Source organism: Lethenteron reissneri, chromosome 27, assembly GCF_015708825.2.
Source record: "Lethenteron reissneri isolate LAM-NWPU_2019-01 chromosome 27, ASM1570882v1, whole genome shotgun sequence".
Lineage (NCBI taxonomy): Eukaryota > Metazoa > Chordata > Hyperoartia > Petromyzontiformes > Petromyzontidae > Lethenteron > Lethenteron reissneri.
This window is the reverse complement of record NC_083805.1, coordinates 14,158,166-14,173,964: the sequence shown is the minus strand read 5'-3', so window position 1 is coordinate 14,173,964 and position 15,799 is coordinate 14,158,166. Positions and strand designations below refer to the sequence as shown.

Below are 15,799 nucleotides of genomic sequence, written 5' to 3'. Positions count from 1 at the left end.
ACCCAGGGCAGTCCCATACCAGGTTTACATGTGCCAGTTGCCTACAACTCGCATGGCGAGGGGAGATTGAACCCAGGTCGCCCACAATCTTAGGAGCAAGCACACAAAAAATCCCACTGCTCCACTTCGCTCCACCGACACAATTTATAAATACTGTATAGACAAGAATAAAACCGTAAACATTAAATATACGCACACGCATATACAAGTTAAAGTGTTTAAAAAAGGTTTATTTGAAAAGCCATTTTTAGTGAAATTCCTAACAACTACAAGAAAGCCAGTACATGAGAGGGAGAGACAGAAACAGGAAGACGGAGGGAGGGAGAGAGAGACAGAAAGGAGGGGCAAATGATGGACAGTGAATGAGAGAGAAAGAGACAGACAAGGTGAGACGTAGAGAAAGGTGGACCGGAGGGCCAAAGGGAGATAGAGAGACAGAGAGGTGAGAAGAGAACAGGTCAATAATTGTCCCATTCCACCAAAATGTATATGACAGTTCGATAGTACATTAAAACTCACAGCACACTCCACGCCAATGAACTTAAATTACATTCAATTAACTTAAATTAACATCAACAACAAGCGTATAACTTAAATCTCAAACACATGTGCTTTCAAAATCGTTAATAATAACAACAAATTAAGTTAATAGATAAGTAGTGTACGTCTCAATTCAATATCCGTCGGTCAATTTGTCATGGTTTGTTTTGCTACTGAATGCTCTGTGGTTAACGTGTCACGATTGAACACAATCTTTAAGGCCCTTTTTGGGTTGCACACAAACCCAGGCCAGACCTTTCTTACTTAATCCTTCGGTCCTCGTGTTCATAAGGGATGAAATGCTGTCTGCCGTCACGATTCATTGATCATCTACTCGTTTTGTCAACCAGCTGGACCTGTTTGGAGTGTTCGATGCAATGTGTGGAAATGCCAATAAATTGGTAAACAGCTTGGACCAAGAGATTTACATTTTTTTTATTTACTGACGGGAGGTGTATTATATTTTTATGAAAAGCCATACTCTTTGCCTTTCATACACCAGGAGTTATTAGCCAAAACAATGACGATGCGATTGTTATAATTCTGATACAGGACATGCCAACTTAATGGTCAAAGTGTGAAAACTGGTAAACGTGGATTGAATTCATAATTGATTTAAAAATTTCGATTTAAAGCTTTCGTGACTGCATGGATTCATATTCTTGGTTCTTTCGGTAAAGTCACGAGGACGGCTGCTTGCGTTGTGGTCGAAACGTCGTGAGAATTTTATCTTATTATGTTTTATATTTATTATTTTATTATTTCCCTTCTACGTGACTTTACGGAAAGAACCAAGAATATAAAACATAATTGATTTGTTCGGTCAGATCGTGCATTTAAAATGTGTGCCGTAAACCGTCTACCTCTCAATGTTGCTACATGTGAGATCGTTATTTAGGTCTGCATGAGAGCCTGGGGTCCTAACCCTCGTAGTGCTGGTTCAGTTTCCCTGAGCCATCCAAACACTGTGAATCCGAAGAGACAAAACAGACAGCATTACTCCCCTCTCTTAAACTAATCTTGTGCCCAAGCCACTGATTAATCGTGGTCACCGATGACGCAAGCCATTTCGAACGGTTCAGTGAGACATTCATTTATCCAGTTAAATCAGCTTCTTCCAAATAAGAACACGTTGTGTAAGCCAACCTCTCGAACCATCAATTTACGGTGTACAATCGTATAACACAACCCAGTCAATAAATTCGTTGTATGACATTCTGCAAAAGCTGGTCTGTCTGAAAGCATGGGTGGAATGAACTGAGCTGCGTCAGGGCTTGCAAAACAAACCGCATCAATTTCCCAGTAATTTCCCTGTATTCACATAATTTCCCTGTTTTCCTGTATGTCCCCCCCCCCCCTGAATAAAAGTCACGTAATTGTCAATTTCCAGTGAATCCCACTCGCAAGGATAAACCCATTCCAGTCAAAAGTTACACACATCCCTGGGTCAGTTTCTCCCAAGCTTGCGTGCACATGGTGAGGTTAGCTTTTCTCGACACTAGTCCTCTTATAGTTTTCCAGTTTTAACTGTGCTGCATTTTCCAGTGAAACTACCACTGACAGAACCCACTCGTTCCTACAACGCCCCACACATTACAATGATAATTATTACAGGTATTATTATTCGTGTTACAACAGTGCCAGATATATAGCTTAAGTTGGTAGAGCAGGTGAGTTCCCAAACTGTACGATTGGGAGTTCAAATCCGATCAAGGAGCAGACACATCATTACCACCACCATAATTATCATCACTCCGGGCACAGTGGTATGGATATCACCGAAAGTATTCGAAAACACCATCTTACCACTTGTTTTGCATACAGTGCCAAAGCATAGCCGATTACAGTCAACATATCCAACAACGCACAACTGTTCTAAGAATGGGGGTCTATGCAGGGGAATCATTGTATAAAGCTGCTCATTGGTACCGATTGATGGACAACCATGGAAGTTTTGAAACCAGACGAGGGCCCATAAAAGAGAGGACAGCTCTTTGCAAAGCGACTCAATACGTTGCATGACCATCCCACAATGCACAGCGGCACTCACGGGGTCATGCCTGGGAAGCAGTGTGAAGGCTATTTTTGCTTTTGTGCTTTCGGACAATAATAATTATAACAATATGACCATCAGCATCATCCTCCTCATCGATTGCTATTGTAATCAATAATATATAATTTCAAAAATAACTTATATAACAACAAAAACCATGTAAATCTATAAATACTACACAACAAACACATTTGAAACCTGTATGGAAGCATAAGTTAGAAATTATTTATATTAATTGAAAATAACTAACTCGTTAAATTTTGGAAGCATTTGCACTTTCAACGAGAATCGATCCTTTGCCGACAGAACAAATCGGTCGTAAATAAATAAAAAGTGTGCACTTTAGCCCTGTGGTGTCTTTTAAACGAGCCTTCACGGAGACTTGGGAACGGCCTGATTTAACCTCGCCTCCTCACGCACATGTGAACAATGCGAGCTCAAAGTGTGTGTGCGTGTCCATGCACCCCTGAACACGTGAGCTGTGCGCTTGGCACACCAGAAATGCAGCTTCCATTGGAGGTCCATGGGCCACAGCAGAAATCTGTACCACCTCAGGCAGCATACACTTGAACAATGACAATGTCAACTCATGTGGCGCACAGTATTCGCTGGCTCTCGAAGCGAGAGAGAACAACTCGGAGGCGCCAGGACAGGAGGAACCAGGGACAAGTTGGGAGGGCAGCAGCCAGGTGGTAACCTGGTGCCAACAATTGTCCAAGCTCTGCGGTCATCTACATATAAAGATGTTTCCAGCCAATTAAAAAAAGTGTGTACATGTGGGATGAAATCGCAGCGATCGGAGAAAACTCACGCGTCCGAGGGGGCAACACTGTCCCAAACAGATGGAACAGGTGGAGTCCACATTTTTGTAATAATGATTTATATACATGGCCAATAGTGAATTACTTGATATCCACTCTCTTTTACAATAGGTATTATTTGAAAAAGCACTGTTATTGGCCACACAAAGGAATTTGAACTGAAAGAGATATACCATCAAAGGTGGTAACGACATGTCAAATATCTTCCTTGGCTCATGGACTACCAATGAATCGAATCTGTAAATGGCGAGAAACCTCATCGTTACAGACTATGCCATTCTGATGAGTACGAATGACAGAACCAGTCTAGTTTTCTCTTTATAGTTCTTCAGGAACTGTTGTTTTTTGTTTGCATAATGTACAAAGGCCGAGTGCTCTTTGTACACACCTTTCTGCGCGTCCTTGGAAAATCCCGAAGCCAAAAAACTGATAGCCATGGTCGGGCACACATCATGCAGTCCATTGGTTTATACTCGGCGCTAGCGGACCGCATTGAGATCATGCGACAATGTATAGACATTTCTCTTTGTTGAGTGGTAAATTCAAGTACAGATAAAAATACAGTTAGTATCAAGGATGCATCCAGTTTTCAGAGTCGGGTCACATCTAAGTGTGCCTGATGAACTTATAATTGTTGTGGCACTCATCTCTGCTGGTTGTCCTGAACCAGTGGTGGAAAATGTGGCACATTTCCACGCTGGGGACCTTCATTATCTGTAAGGATGACCGATGTTGGCTTCCTGTAAAATAGTACTTATCGACCCCTTAGGGACGATGACTTTAGCCTGGCCAGGATATGAAGCTGCAACTTTTTGTTTTCCCGACTGTGCTTTGAGCACTCTTCAAAACATTTCACCTGGCTAGATAATCATTAAGATTTGGTTGCAAAATAACATTGGTTGCAAAATCGCGCGACATTTTCCAGTGAACACGTGCCCACGTTGGGCCAACACGTGCCAACGTTTGGCTAACGTTGGCCTGTGGTTGGAAACGTTCAGGAGTGCTTCGGGTGTAATTGCTTTGTCTCAGAATGAGCGATCCGACTGTGATTATCGGAGGCACCGGTTGATGCGTGACGTCGATGAAATGAAATAATCTCCCGTCAGTGAGGTAATAACCGAGCCACGAGCATGCGGATCAGGTGCACGCTCAGCTCCCGTTGCCTGTGTTAAACACCAACGTGAAGGCTCCATTAATGCCTGGGCCGGGCCAGGGTGTCATAACCGTCGCGTGCCATCTTCTTCTTCTCCTCTTTAAATAAACGTAAAACAGTTACAATGCACAAGTCACTCTTTCCTGATTATAGCCTCAAACCAACCAAAAACTGAAAACTTAAAATATTCAAAACCGTCTTAACACCATTGCATCACGCGAAACCACATTCAATAAAGTCTGCATATTACATAAATTAGCATACATTTGCATACATTATATCCAGCTCAAAACAGCGGGCGAGCGATCGCATTGGCCGGCTTAAATTATCGTCACTTTTGCATACATTAATCTGAGCTCTCCCATTGGCCAGCTCTGCATCGTTTTGCATACATCGTGCAGCCCGAGTCTCGGCGATCGTTCCGATTGGCCGGCACGCCATTAAATCAACACATTTTATTGTTTGCATCCACGAGCAACTCCCTCCTCCTCACGCGCCGCACCATCGGCTGGCATAAATTAGCATAAATTTGCATACACTTCCTACAAAAAGTTTTTTTTTAATGAGGCAAAGCACGCTCACTCCGCCTCCTCGATTGCCCCCCCCCCCCCGCCTCCCCCCAGCCTGTTAGCGATGTGCGCACCGTGCACGACCCACAGCGCACCCAAAGGTGCAAAGGTCGCGCTGATCGTCGACATGTGTGAGCTGTGTGAGCTGTGTGAGCGCGCATTGTTTTGCCCACGGCACGCCTGCAAGTAAACACCTATTGCATATTCTCACGTCGTAATCGATCCCCAAGTAAAAGTCCCCCCAAAAAAGTTGTATTCTTTTTTTTTTCTTCCAGATTTCATCGTTGAGTCTTTGTGTGTGTGTGGGGGTGGGAGGGGGGGGTTTACACGTATCATATAACCCATTACACACAACATGCGTGTGTAAGCTTTTCCCTGCATGTGTTGGTTGGCTATAAACTCGTTTCGATCGGTTTGTTGATGGGGAGGGTGGGGGGGGGTTTGTTTTTTGGAGATTTGGGCTGCTGCTGAGGCGGCGGTGACGATTCGATAGGGGGGCTACGACGACGCACTCTGCACGACGACGGATTCCACAGCGACCGACGAGGAGGATGACGAAGGCGGAGAGGCTGCCGACGACGGCGACGATGACGACGAGGAGGACGGCGAGGAGAAAGAGTTGCCATCGTGCTCGCCCCTCAAGGAGTCATCTTCCACAGTCGCTCGCACGGCCGCGTTGTTCTGCTCCCCCTCCTGTTGCTGCATGCTGCTCAGGAGGTTGCTGCTGCTGCAGTTGCAACTGCTCGTGCGGTAGGGGCTGCTGCGGCTGCTGTTGTGGTTGTACGCGCTGATTCTGCTGCTGCTGGCGTTTGTCGCTGCTGCTGCTGCAACTGAATCATCTCGCACTGTTGCTTTAGCAGCTGCTGCTGCAACAGTGGTTGGTGTAACTGCTGCTGTTGCTTTTTCAATGCCACCACATCCTCCTGCTGCTGCACAACATTCAGCTGCTGCTGCTGTAGTCTCCCACGCAGCTGTTGGCCCTGCTGCTGCACCTGACGTAACAACCCAGCCTGCTGAACCGTCAAAAGCTGGGGCCGTACCACCAGCGGTTGAAACTGCTGCGTTAAATGCGGCTGCTTCCACTGCCACTCCAGTTCCAGCGCACGTTGATGCTGATGCTGCTGATGCTGTTGATTTTGCGATGGCAATCGTGTTACCTGCTGCTGCTGCTGCAATGACAGCTGTTGCAACAACTGCTGCTGCTGCGGTTTTATCGGAGATTGTTGAGGTTTCATCGGAGATTGTTGCTGGATTCGAGTTGGGTTGGTGCTCACGAGGAGGTGAGGGTTGCTCTGGTTGTTGTGCGGGTACGAGAGGACGATGTTGCTGTTGCTGCTGTTGCTGCCACTGCTGCCGCTGCTGCCGCTGTTGTTGCGCTGGTGGCGCCGGCGGTGGGACTCCATCTGAGCGGTGCCCACGACGGCGTGGCCACAGCCGGCGACGGCGCAGTGGAAGTGCGAACAGCGTAAGCGGTAGCGACACTCGATGACAACCAACGTGCTTGGCCCTTCAACGACAGCAGCAGCAAAGGTTAAAATGTCATCATTTGCGTGAGCGGCTGAAGCACTGAGATCGGCACTTACAACAAACTATATTATTTTATAAAGGGAGAGAGAGTTTGGAAATAAGACGAACGATCCTCACCGTTATTTATGGCGCTGGGATTTCCGCCGCCGATGCCACCGTTGTCGCCGGCCGTCTGGCTCGCCACGCACCCGGCCCGCTGCCCTGCGTCAGGGGCTCACGATCGCGATGGCCGCGACAGCATCACCCGTTGGCGCAACCGTCCCCCCCCTGTCGCCCTTCACCACCGCCACCTCCGTCGCCTCCGCCACCTCCGAACGTGCGGCATCTTCACCATCGACTTCCGGTTTCGGCAGAGCTGGTGGATTTTCCGAGATGTTCCCACCCAGAGCATCGCTCGCCTCCTCAGGATCTATGGGACCTGGACTGGTAGCGGCAGTGGTGGTGGCTGCGGCGGCCATCACCCCTCCATTCGCCGTCGCTTCCTCACTCCGGGTGGCTGCCATCCTTTCTGCTGGATCTGTCGCGGCCGCGGCAGCTGCTGCCACCGCTGTCAGGATCGCGGCGACGGCTGGCGCGCAGTCCACGGCCGAGCCGAACTGCCGGAACCCTGCGTTTGCAGTGGTCGCCGCAGTAGCCGAAGCTGCTGCCGTGGCATCCACGATGGCCGCCACCCCGGCATTACTCCATTCGGCTGCGGTTGCCCCCACGCCCGGCACAATAGGCACCACGGCGTTGGCGCAACCCAACGTCACCGCACAAGGCAGGACCGACGCAGCAGACGCTCCCGCTATTGTAGTGCTCGATGCCCCCAATGTGACCACTGCGCTTGTTGGCAAAGGCCCAGCCACCTCACCATCGACGCCTCCGCCGCTGCCGCCGGTTGCCGTAGCAGCGGCAGCACCCGCACTCAGGATGGCGGCCACGGCGGGGGCGCAGTCGACGGCCGAACCGAACTGGCGGAAGCCTGCCGCTTGCACGGCGGCCATCTTGGCGTGCTGCTTGCGGTGGGCGGGAACCTTGGTGGAGTCGGCGCAGGCGAATGCGCAGCGCAGGCAGTGGAAGTGCGTCGCGCGGCCCGCGAACGGGCAGCCCACTATCACTGTGTCGCCCCTGGAGGCCAACGGCGCCATCGCCGCCGCCGCTGCTCTCCTTGCGCTCGCCGGTTTTCCGCCGCTGCCACGTGACGCGTCCTCGTCCACTGCCGGTCTGTCCGGCGGTGCGGTCACTGCCTTCTTCAAGTCTGGTTGAGCGTCATTTTCCGCAGCGGTAGCAGCGGCACCGTCCATCGCGATTGAGTTTGTTCGTCGTCATCGAGCCATCTTCACCGCACGAGGATGGACTGGGTGGCGCCGCCGTCTCCGCTTTCTCCGGTGCAACTGCTCGTTCACTTCCTGGTGCTGGACTCGGTGGCCTCCGTGCCGCTCGGCCGTTCGCCCGCTTCCTCGTCATTTTCTCCGCCAGCTGCGTCCGTTGCGACCGCAGATTTGCCATCACCAGAGGCATCCGAGAGCTTGCTATCCATGCTCACCAACTGCTGCCCAGCTGTATTTTTGCTCCCGCTACTTTCTCCACCTCCTTCACTTGCGTCACTGCTGTCCAACCCACAGCGCTGCTGCTGCTGCACAGAGTCGTGGCCGGGCACGGACAACACAGGGATGTAGCGTGCATACGGGCAGAGCGCACCGGCCTTATAGCGGCGGAAGTCGTCGAGCACCAGGCTGTCGACGCGCTCGTGGTGCATAGCGTGCTTGTGCATGTGCGTGCGCCCGCAGAAGCGGTAGCCGCAGCCGTCGCGCGCGCAGTGGTAGTGTGTGGCGCGCCGTGCAAAGTGGCAGCCCACGTCCGCGCAGTCGGCGCGCAGGTCGAAGCGCAGGAAGCCTGACAGGACGCTGTTGGCCACCGCCGTCTTGTCCACCGCCGCGCCGTCAGCTGCCACAGGGCTCCTATTCGCCCCCAACGCGGCCGACGCCATCGCCACCACCGCCGGAGGAGCGCCGCCGATCGCTTTAGCTGGAATGCATCCGGCCTGCACCGCCTCGAACGCCAGCGGAGCGACGCACGCTCCGGCCGTGGGCGAGCACTCGCCGCTTCCGCCGCTGCTGCCGGGCACCGCCGACGACGGCGTCACGGCCGCGCTGGCGTCAAAGCTGTCGGCACTGTTCCCCCAGTCATCGCCCAGAGTCGACGCTGGCTCCGCCTTGATGGGCACGGAGCCCAGAAACTCCACGCTGGGAACGTAACCATCGTCTCCCAGCTCAGACTTGTGGCCACCGATGCTAGTGCTGCTGCTGGTGTTGCTGCTGTTGTTCATGTTGCCGTCCATATTCGTCGCTGATCTCACCACGGTCATTGGCAATGTCTTCTTGGTGGTCGTTGTCTTGCGTCGCTTGCCGAAGGGGGACATGTCCTCTATGATCCACACGCGACGCTTTATTCCTGCCGTCGCACACGGGAGCCGCAAACAATTATTTTCAATTAACTTAATTTCGTTTAACAGCATTTTTTTTACTCATAAAGCAAATACCTAATGTTCGTGTGTTTTTTTTTACACGTTTCGCCAATTGTTATTCTTCTTTTCATGTTTGCACTGCGCTCGTGTAAATAAAAGTCGTTGACGTGAGGTGGAAAGATGTCCTAACAGAACTCCTACAGTGAAGAGAAAAAACGTGTGGCCAGATTATCAATTCATGACACTTTAAAGCTGGATTAGTCAGGGATGACTTACAGCTAGATTTCAGCAGTATTGGCTCAGTTTTGGATGCTGTATCTCCTTCAAACAAACGTCATTACCATCCCTCTAAGATCAGTAAAACAAGTAACCCAAAATTGGCTGCAGTATTTCAATAAAAATCAGAGCATTGCCATAGCAAAATAGAATTTCCACCACGAAACTCAATACCAATGATAGACATGCAGGGCTGTGGGTGCCACGGGGGCGAGATATTAACTACATCACCTAGTATGCAGCTATGGGTTCGATTCTGACCATGACGCCTATTAGGAGTTTGCATGTTTCCCCGTGCCCACGTGGATTTTTCTCTGGGTCCTCCGGTTTTTCCCTCCACATTTCGAAACGTGTGTGTAGGGTATTTGGCTGCGATAAATGTCCACGTGATAAGGCACTTCGTTGGGCTATCATTTGCGGTGGCCAGGTCGCTTCTGAAAAAGAGCTACATAGCTCAGTGGGCCTTACCTGTTAAAATAGAAATAGTTAAATAGTTAATTTTTTCACTGTATTTTCCAGGTCTCTGGTATAGCGAGAGGTATGCTGGATCTGGGGTGCTGGGTGTGGAGATATTTTCTGGGTCATTGACCTGGAACTGCCCCAGCTGTTTAATTAACAACACAATTATAAAAAGATGCAACATAGCACGTAAAGAAGGGCCATTGCCCAAAACGTTTCCTATTATATATTTTCCTTTCAAGGCCATACACAGTGTTAATAACGAATTTGTTGCCTTGTTTTGATTATTTATGCTTTTGCACCGCTGACGCAGTAGGAGCATCACCGAACAATCAGCTGAAATTCCGCCCTGTGGACAAGAGCACTATCAAATTCGAGGGCAATAGATGTTTTCTGTGCGAGCAATTTTTAATTAACATAACATTATCATTGTCAGGTGTTACCTGATGTGGGTGCAGGCTGCAGCAATGATTGACAGGAGGTAGGCGGTGCCAGACAGGGAGTAGGTAGGGCCAGGCATGAGATGGGTGGTGGAAGTGAGAGTGAATGACAGGAGGTGGAGGGAGCTTGCGCCAGTGGCTGAGGCATTGGTGTTGGAAGGGAGAGAGGCACGGGGAGAGACGGGGAGAGCGAAGGGGAGATGGGCAGAGAGGCTCCTGTGTGTGTGTGCACGTGAGAAGAGAAGGGACACACACGCACGCAGAGTGAATAAACACAGGAAGCCAAGAAAAGTGGTTAAAGTGAAAATCCATGAACACACCTGTGCTAATGTTTTAAGTGGCATCACACACACTTGTACTGTGTTAACTAGGCACACACAACTGTGCTATATACTACACACCTATGTCCATGATCTAATTAATCAGTTTGTTAGTGGACTGGCAAGCAACTATATTGCAACAATATATAACTAAAGCCGGGTTGCACATGCACCTAATCTGGCGGTTGGGCTTGAAAGTGACACGATGTGCAATTTTTTCCCCAAAATTCCATGCAGCCTGGCCACAGTAGAATTTATAAGGGTCTGACAAATACAGACCTTGAATGCGCAATTCAGATGGCAGGGCGCACGTTACTTTGTTCGTAGTAAAAAATCTATTTGGAAAATGGCGCTTTGGCGTTTAAATTCCACCTCCAGGATTTAGCATTTTTCCTACCCATTCACAACGAAACGGCCGCATTCAACAATGCCGTGCGCATCGCACCACCACCACCTCCTCCCGACGTCCCGCCCGCAGTTGACTCCCAACCGGGACCAAGTTTCACGGAATTTCTGTCGTAACTGAATAATTTACGAGGTCGCAAGGATGGCTTGCCCCGCCGCTGTACAGTGCACGTAATAACGGCAAAGGACGCGCGGCGCGTGAACATCTCCGATGTTCCGCACTGTTGCTGTGCAAAACATACGCGGCTCAGTGAGGTATCGATGCGTTTTTGTTCTATTTTTCACCCAATTTCATCCGAATTTTGCCATTGGCAGCATCACGCCGCTCGGAACCCTTGCGGAGCGATGCATCAGTCCACATCGCAGGAAGGTTTCGCAGGAGATATCGCCTAACTATTATTTGCAAAATCTCCAGTGACTCCTTGTCCAGTCTAAAGGGCAGCACTCTCCCACCTGTTCTTCGGAGTAATGCTCATTGCATGACAGTAAAATTGGATAGGTTCGATTCTCATAGCTGGAATTCAGCAAGATTTGAAGTTTTCGTGACTGCAAGGATCCATACTCTTTGGTTCTTTGGGTAAAGTCACGTAGGTAAAAAATTTAAATAAATTAAATCACGACGTTTCAAATGCTTGTGTTGCGTCAGAAACGTCGTTATTTAATTTATTTGTATATTTTACCTACGTGACTTTACCGAAAGAACCAAAGAGTATGGAATTCAGCAAATTGAAATACAAAAGCAAATTAAATGCGATGTATATAAAAACAAATGTGCGTAGGACAATGCCGCTGGGCCAAGTACCACGAACGTCACTACACTTGAGAACCCGGTTTAATTACGGGCGGCGAAAAAAAACGAGATTCCAACCCCGGATTTCAGCGATGCCAGCTCAGCTCTCTAACTTGTGAGCCAACACTGCACATTACATTTGGTAGATCTACGGTGCACAGGACAATTTCAGTACCAAACACAGCCATGAGTACTTGTTAATTTAGGTCATCCTCTAAAGTCTTTAAACAATCAAACAAAAATCACCCTCACAGTCACTTATCTCCATTGACAGCCTTGTGCTTGTGGTGAAATTTGCACATTCTCATGGCAGGGGCTGGTCCACAGGCCAACCGCCACTAGCTGACTTTCCACAAAGTTTGTGCTGCAACGACCAGGCGTGTGAGAAAAGCCCCGCCGTCTCAAGGCTTTGCTTCAGGAGACTCCGGTTCTTTATTGAGTCGTTTCGCATGGCAGAAGCAGCGGCAGAAGCGGCGGCGTCGGTGGTGTTGTGTGCACACATTTTGTTAAGGAATCGCTTATCACTAGGGTTGCCACCTCTTGAGGTACAAAAATCCAGGACATAATTACGGGAAGAAGAATACCTCACAGTGCCAGAAGGGGGGAGAACTACACCTTAATGCAATTAACCTTGAGCGGTGCGGTATTGTTACGCAACTGACAAACGCCAGGACTTTAAGTGTCCCGGGGAAGACTTACAGAGTTTCCCAGGATGGGGCAACTACTTCCTCATTAAAACGATACAATGTTCCTGGGAAAACCAGGAAAGGTTGGCAACCCTAGTGGTGATGCGGGTGAAGCCGTGATTACCTCGGGCCCTCTCCGCGTGCACGTCCATGGCGACGGGGGGAGTGGGCGGAGTCTGAAAGTGACCAATCACATGGCTCCGTGAGTCGCAAGTTAACGCGGCAGGGGGGGGGGGGGGTTGGGGGACTGGGGGGGGGGGGGGGTAACATTTGGTTCCTTGAGGAAAATCTCACTTAGTCCCGTATAAAACCTAATCCTAATGAGTCACACATTTTGTGCAACAATAGTAATAATAGTCCACTAATGACTCACATTAACCTCGACGATTGTTTAGAACTCTTTTACCAAGCGGCTCTGGCTTGGATTATTAGAGAAAACCCTTGCGTACGAGGGGATTCGCACTAAAAATTCCTCACAACATTGCTCAGCAGTCGTGCCTCATATTCAGCAAACGTACAATGGGCCAACGTTGGTATGTGGTTGGAACTGTTAGACCAAAGTTGACCCAAAGTTGACCAAACGTTCCATATTTACTGGGTACAGGCCTTTTTCTAAATAAACATGCAGCGTCGGGGCCAATGTTGGTTGACGTTGAGACAACGTTCGTCCAACGTCAACCAATGTCGGCCCAACGTTTGCATGCTTACTGGGTTGTAGTCACGCAGCTGGCTGTCTCAAGTACATTAGGAATTCAACTGGGGATCCACCCAACCTCTTCATCCTCGGAGCACGAATTTACCAGCGCGGATTACAGATTTACTGGCATGGATCACGGATTTACCAGCGTGGATTACGGATTTACCGGTGCGGTTCACGGATTTGCTTGCATGTATCACGGATTTACCGACGTAGATCACGGATTTACCGGCGTGGATTACAGATTTACTGGCGTAGATCACGGATTTACCAGCGTGGATCATGGATTTACCGCTGTGGTATACAGATTTACCGGCGTGGATCATGGATTTACCGGTATGTGCCGCCACGCCCCACCCCCGTTCTAACAAGCGGCTCAAAAAACCGAGCAGAGGATCCAAGAAAACTTTTGAGAACAGCCCTGGCGCGTGTCTTAAAACCCACCCCCAGGTGCCTATCATCCAGCAGCGCTTTAGTAACCTCCGTCCGAGTTCGGCAGGAATTACGATTGGTTTAACTTGCATTAAATCGTCAAGTAGTGTGTGATGCCGATATGGAACTATAACCACCAGCCGACAGAGCTGATCACCTCAAGTTGTCACACCATGGGCAAATGTGCCGCCAACTGATTTGGTTTATCAGCTTCCTCGTGGCTGACACAGACAGCGTGGGGAAGCCTACTACACCCAGACACCGGTCAATAAATACCTTTGAATTAGAATCATTGACGACAGCTTTATTTATTATTTATCAACGTTAATTCCCAGTTCTGAGCTCGTGTTAAACGCCTGAGGATGCTGGATGTAATCTTCAGCACAACTCAGAATATAAATTGTCAAAAAAATTGTGTCTTTCAACATTCCTCCTCCTCCGGTTTTGCTGATAAACCAACACGATTTGCATACAGTATTTTCCCGCGACGTGATAACTGTAATTAATTGGCTCCATCCATAAATAGTTACAAAATGTGCATTATACCGACACAGTGATCTAACCCAAAATAAACTCATGAATCGTGATATTGGTCATGAAAGCCTCCAAACAAAATTCCTCCAAAGGAATTGACGAATTATAATCAAACAACAATCCCTTCCAGCTCCCGCACACTGGGCGATTTCATAACTACATTTTCGCAGTGGACACCATCATAGGCGCATTCCCTCCTTTGCCTGCCACTCCGGCGTTGGTCGACCACCTTTGCCATCGTCCCTTCTAGCCGTGACACGTCCTGCCCAAGCCCGCCTACTTTTCTTAAATGTCGGAATTATGACTCTAAACTTGCCGCATCATCATAATCGTCATTGTCATCATCAGCCATGATCAATCGACTGCTGCATGAAGGCCTCCCCCCAAGCCTAAGCCACATCTCACAGCTGTGACGAAATGCCTGGCACCTGCACACGGGTAACCCCATCAATATCACAGATGTGACATCCGGTAACACTCTTTGGAGAAGTGACAGAAACAAAAGCAGCCAGGACAGAGCAGCAGAGTTCACGGCGGCTTCGTGTGTGGGCACGACAGCCGAAGGTGACCCAGAGTCAGGTAGAGGGCGATTTGGCAGTGTGTGAAGTGCACGTGTGCGTGGTTGCGTTTGTGTGAGCGTTGACGTCAGAATCATAGAACTCCCCAGTAATGTAGCGGTTAGTGCGCTCCGCTATGAACCCCGCGATCCAAGTTCAACTCCCACTCATGACCAAGAACTGTGATGAATATATTTGAACCGGTCCTGGGCCTCCCTTAGGTCGCCTGAGCCGTAAATGAGTACCTGGTGCAGTGTGTATAACACATTAGCACTGGGGAGACAAAGGTGGCCGGGCGTGGTGTTAACCACCTGCCCACATCTTCATGGACCCTGCTGGCCTTCATAGGTGCTCGCTGATAACACTTGCCCCAACAACTTTTAAGATTATACTGGGGATCTTTGTCTTTGTGTGCGCGTGTGTGTATGCATACGTATGTGCATGTGTGCGTGCATACTTATGTGTGGATGTGTGTGAATGTGTTTAGTATGTGCATGGATTTGTGAAAGCGTACACGAAAGCATACACTTAAACACCTACTACAGAAAGCTGTAAAATATGTCAGACACACATATACGTGCATTTGTGTATGTGTACGTGCGTGTCTATACCTGTATGGCAATGTGCATTTGTGCGGTTGTGTGTGCACCTAGCGTGGCACAAGCGTCGTGGTGGCGTCACCGCCAATTAGCGGCGAACGGCCGCTGTTATCGTTGTTGTACACGCACACGCGTTCGTGTTCATCTATGTGCACGTGTGTGTACGTGCATATGCGTGCGTGCGTGCATGCGCCTGCGTGCATGCGCACCTGGTTTCCGAGGGATAGGGCACGGCGCGCGTGCTTGCGCGCGTGCGATGTCATCTGGTGCTTGAGCAGGAAGGAGAACGAGCAGCCGTCCCTGATGCAGTGGAAGTGACTGCTCACCCGGCCGTACTTGCACCCTGACGACACGGCACAGACAGGCACTGTTAGCGAGCGCCTATCACTCTTAGCGAGCGCCTATTACTGCTAGCGAGCACCTATCACTCTTAGCGGGTGCGTAGTATGGACACAGGAGGGGCCCACGACACAGAAAATAAACATGATTTCA

The 15,799-nt window shown here is 49.5% G+C and overlaps 1 protein-coding gene across 1 annotated transcript in view; it reads right to left on the bottom strand.

Moving 5' to 3' along the window:
* Positions 1 to 205: 205 nt before the first annotated feature.
* CASZ1 (castor zinc finger 1) overlaps positions 206 to 15,799 on the bottom strand; it is a 135,145-nt gene continuing 119,551 nt past the window's right edge. The window contains exons 20-25 of the mRNA XM_061561218.1: positions 15,517 to 15,650; positions 12,613 to 12,664; positions 10,291 to 10,503; positions 8,052 to 9,099; positions 7,584 to 7,959; positions 206 to 6,617 (exon numbers count right to left, since the gene is read on the bottom strand). Coding sequence (XP_061417202.1) covers positions 5,847 to 6,617; positions 7,584 to 7,959; positions 8,052 to 9,099; positions 10,291 to 10,503; positions 12,613 to 12,664; positions 15,517 to 15,650 — 2,594 coding nt within the window. The 3' untranslated portion in view covers positions 206 to 5,846. The remainder of the gene's footprint in view (positions 6,618 to 7,583; positions 7,960 to 8,051; positions 9,100 to 10,290; positions 10,504 to 12,612; positions 12,665 to 15,516; positions 15,651 to 15,799) is intronic.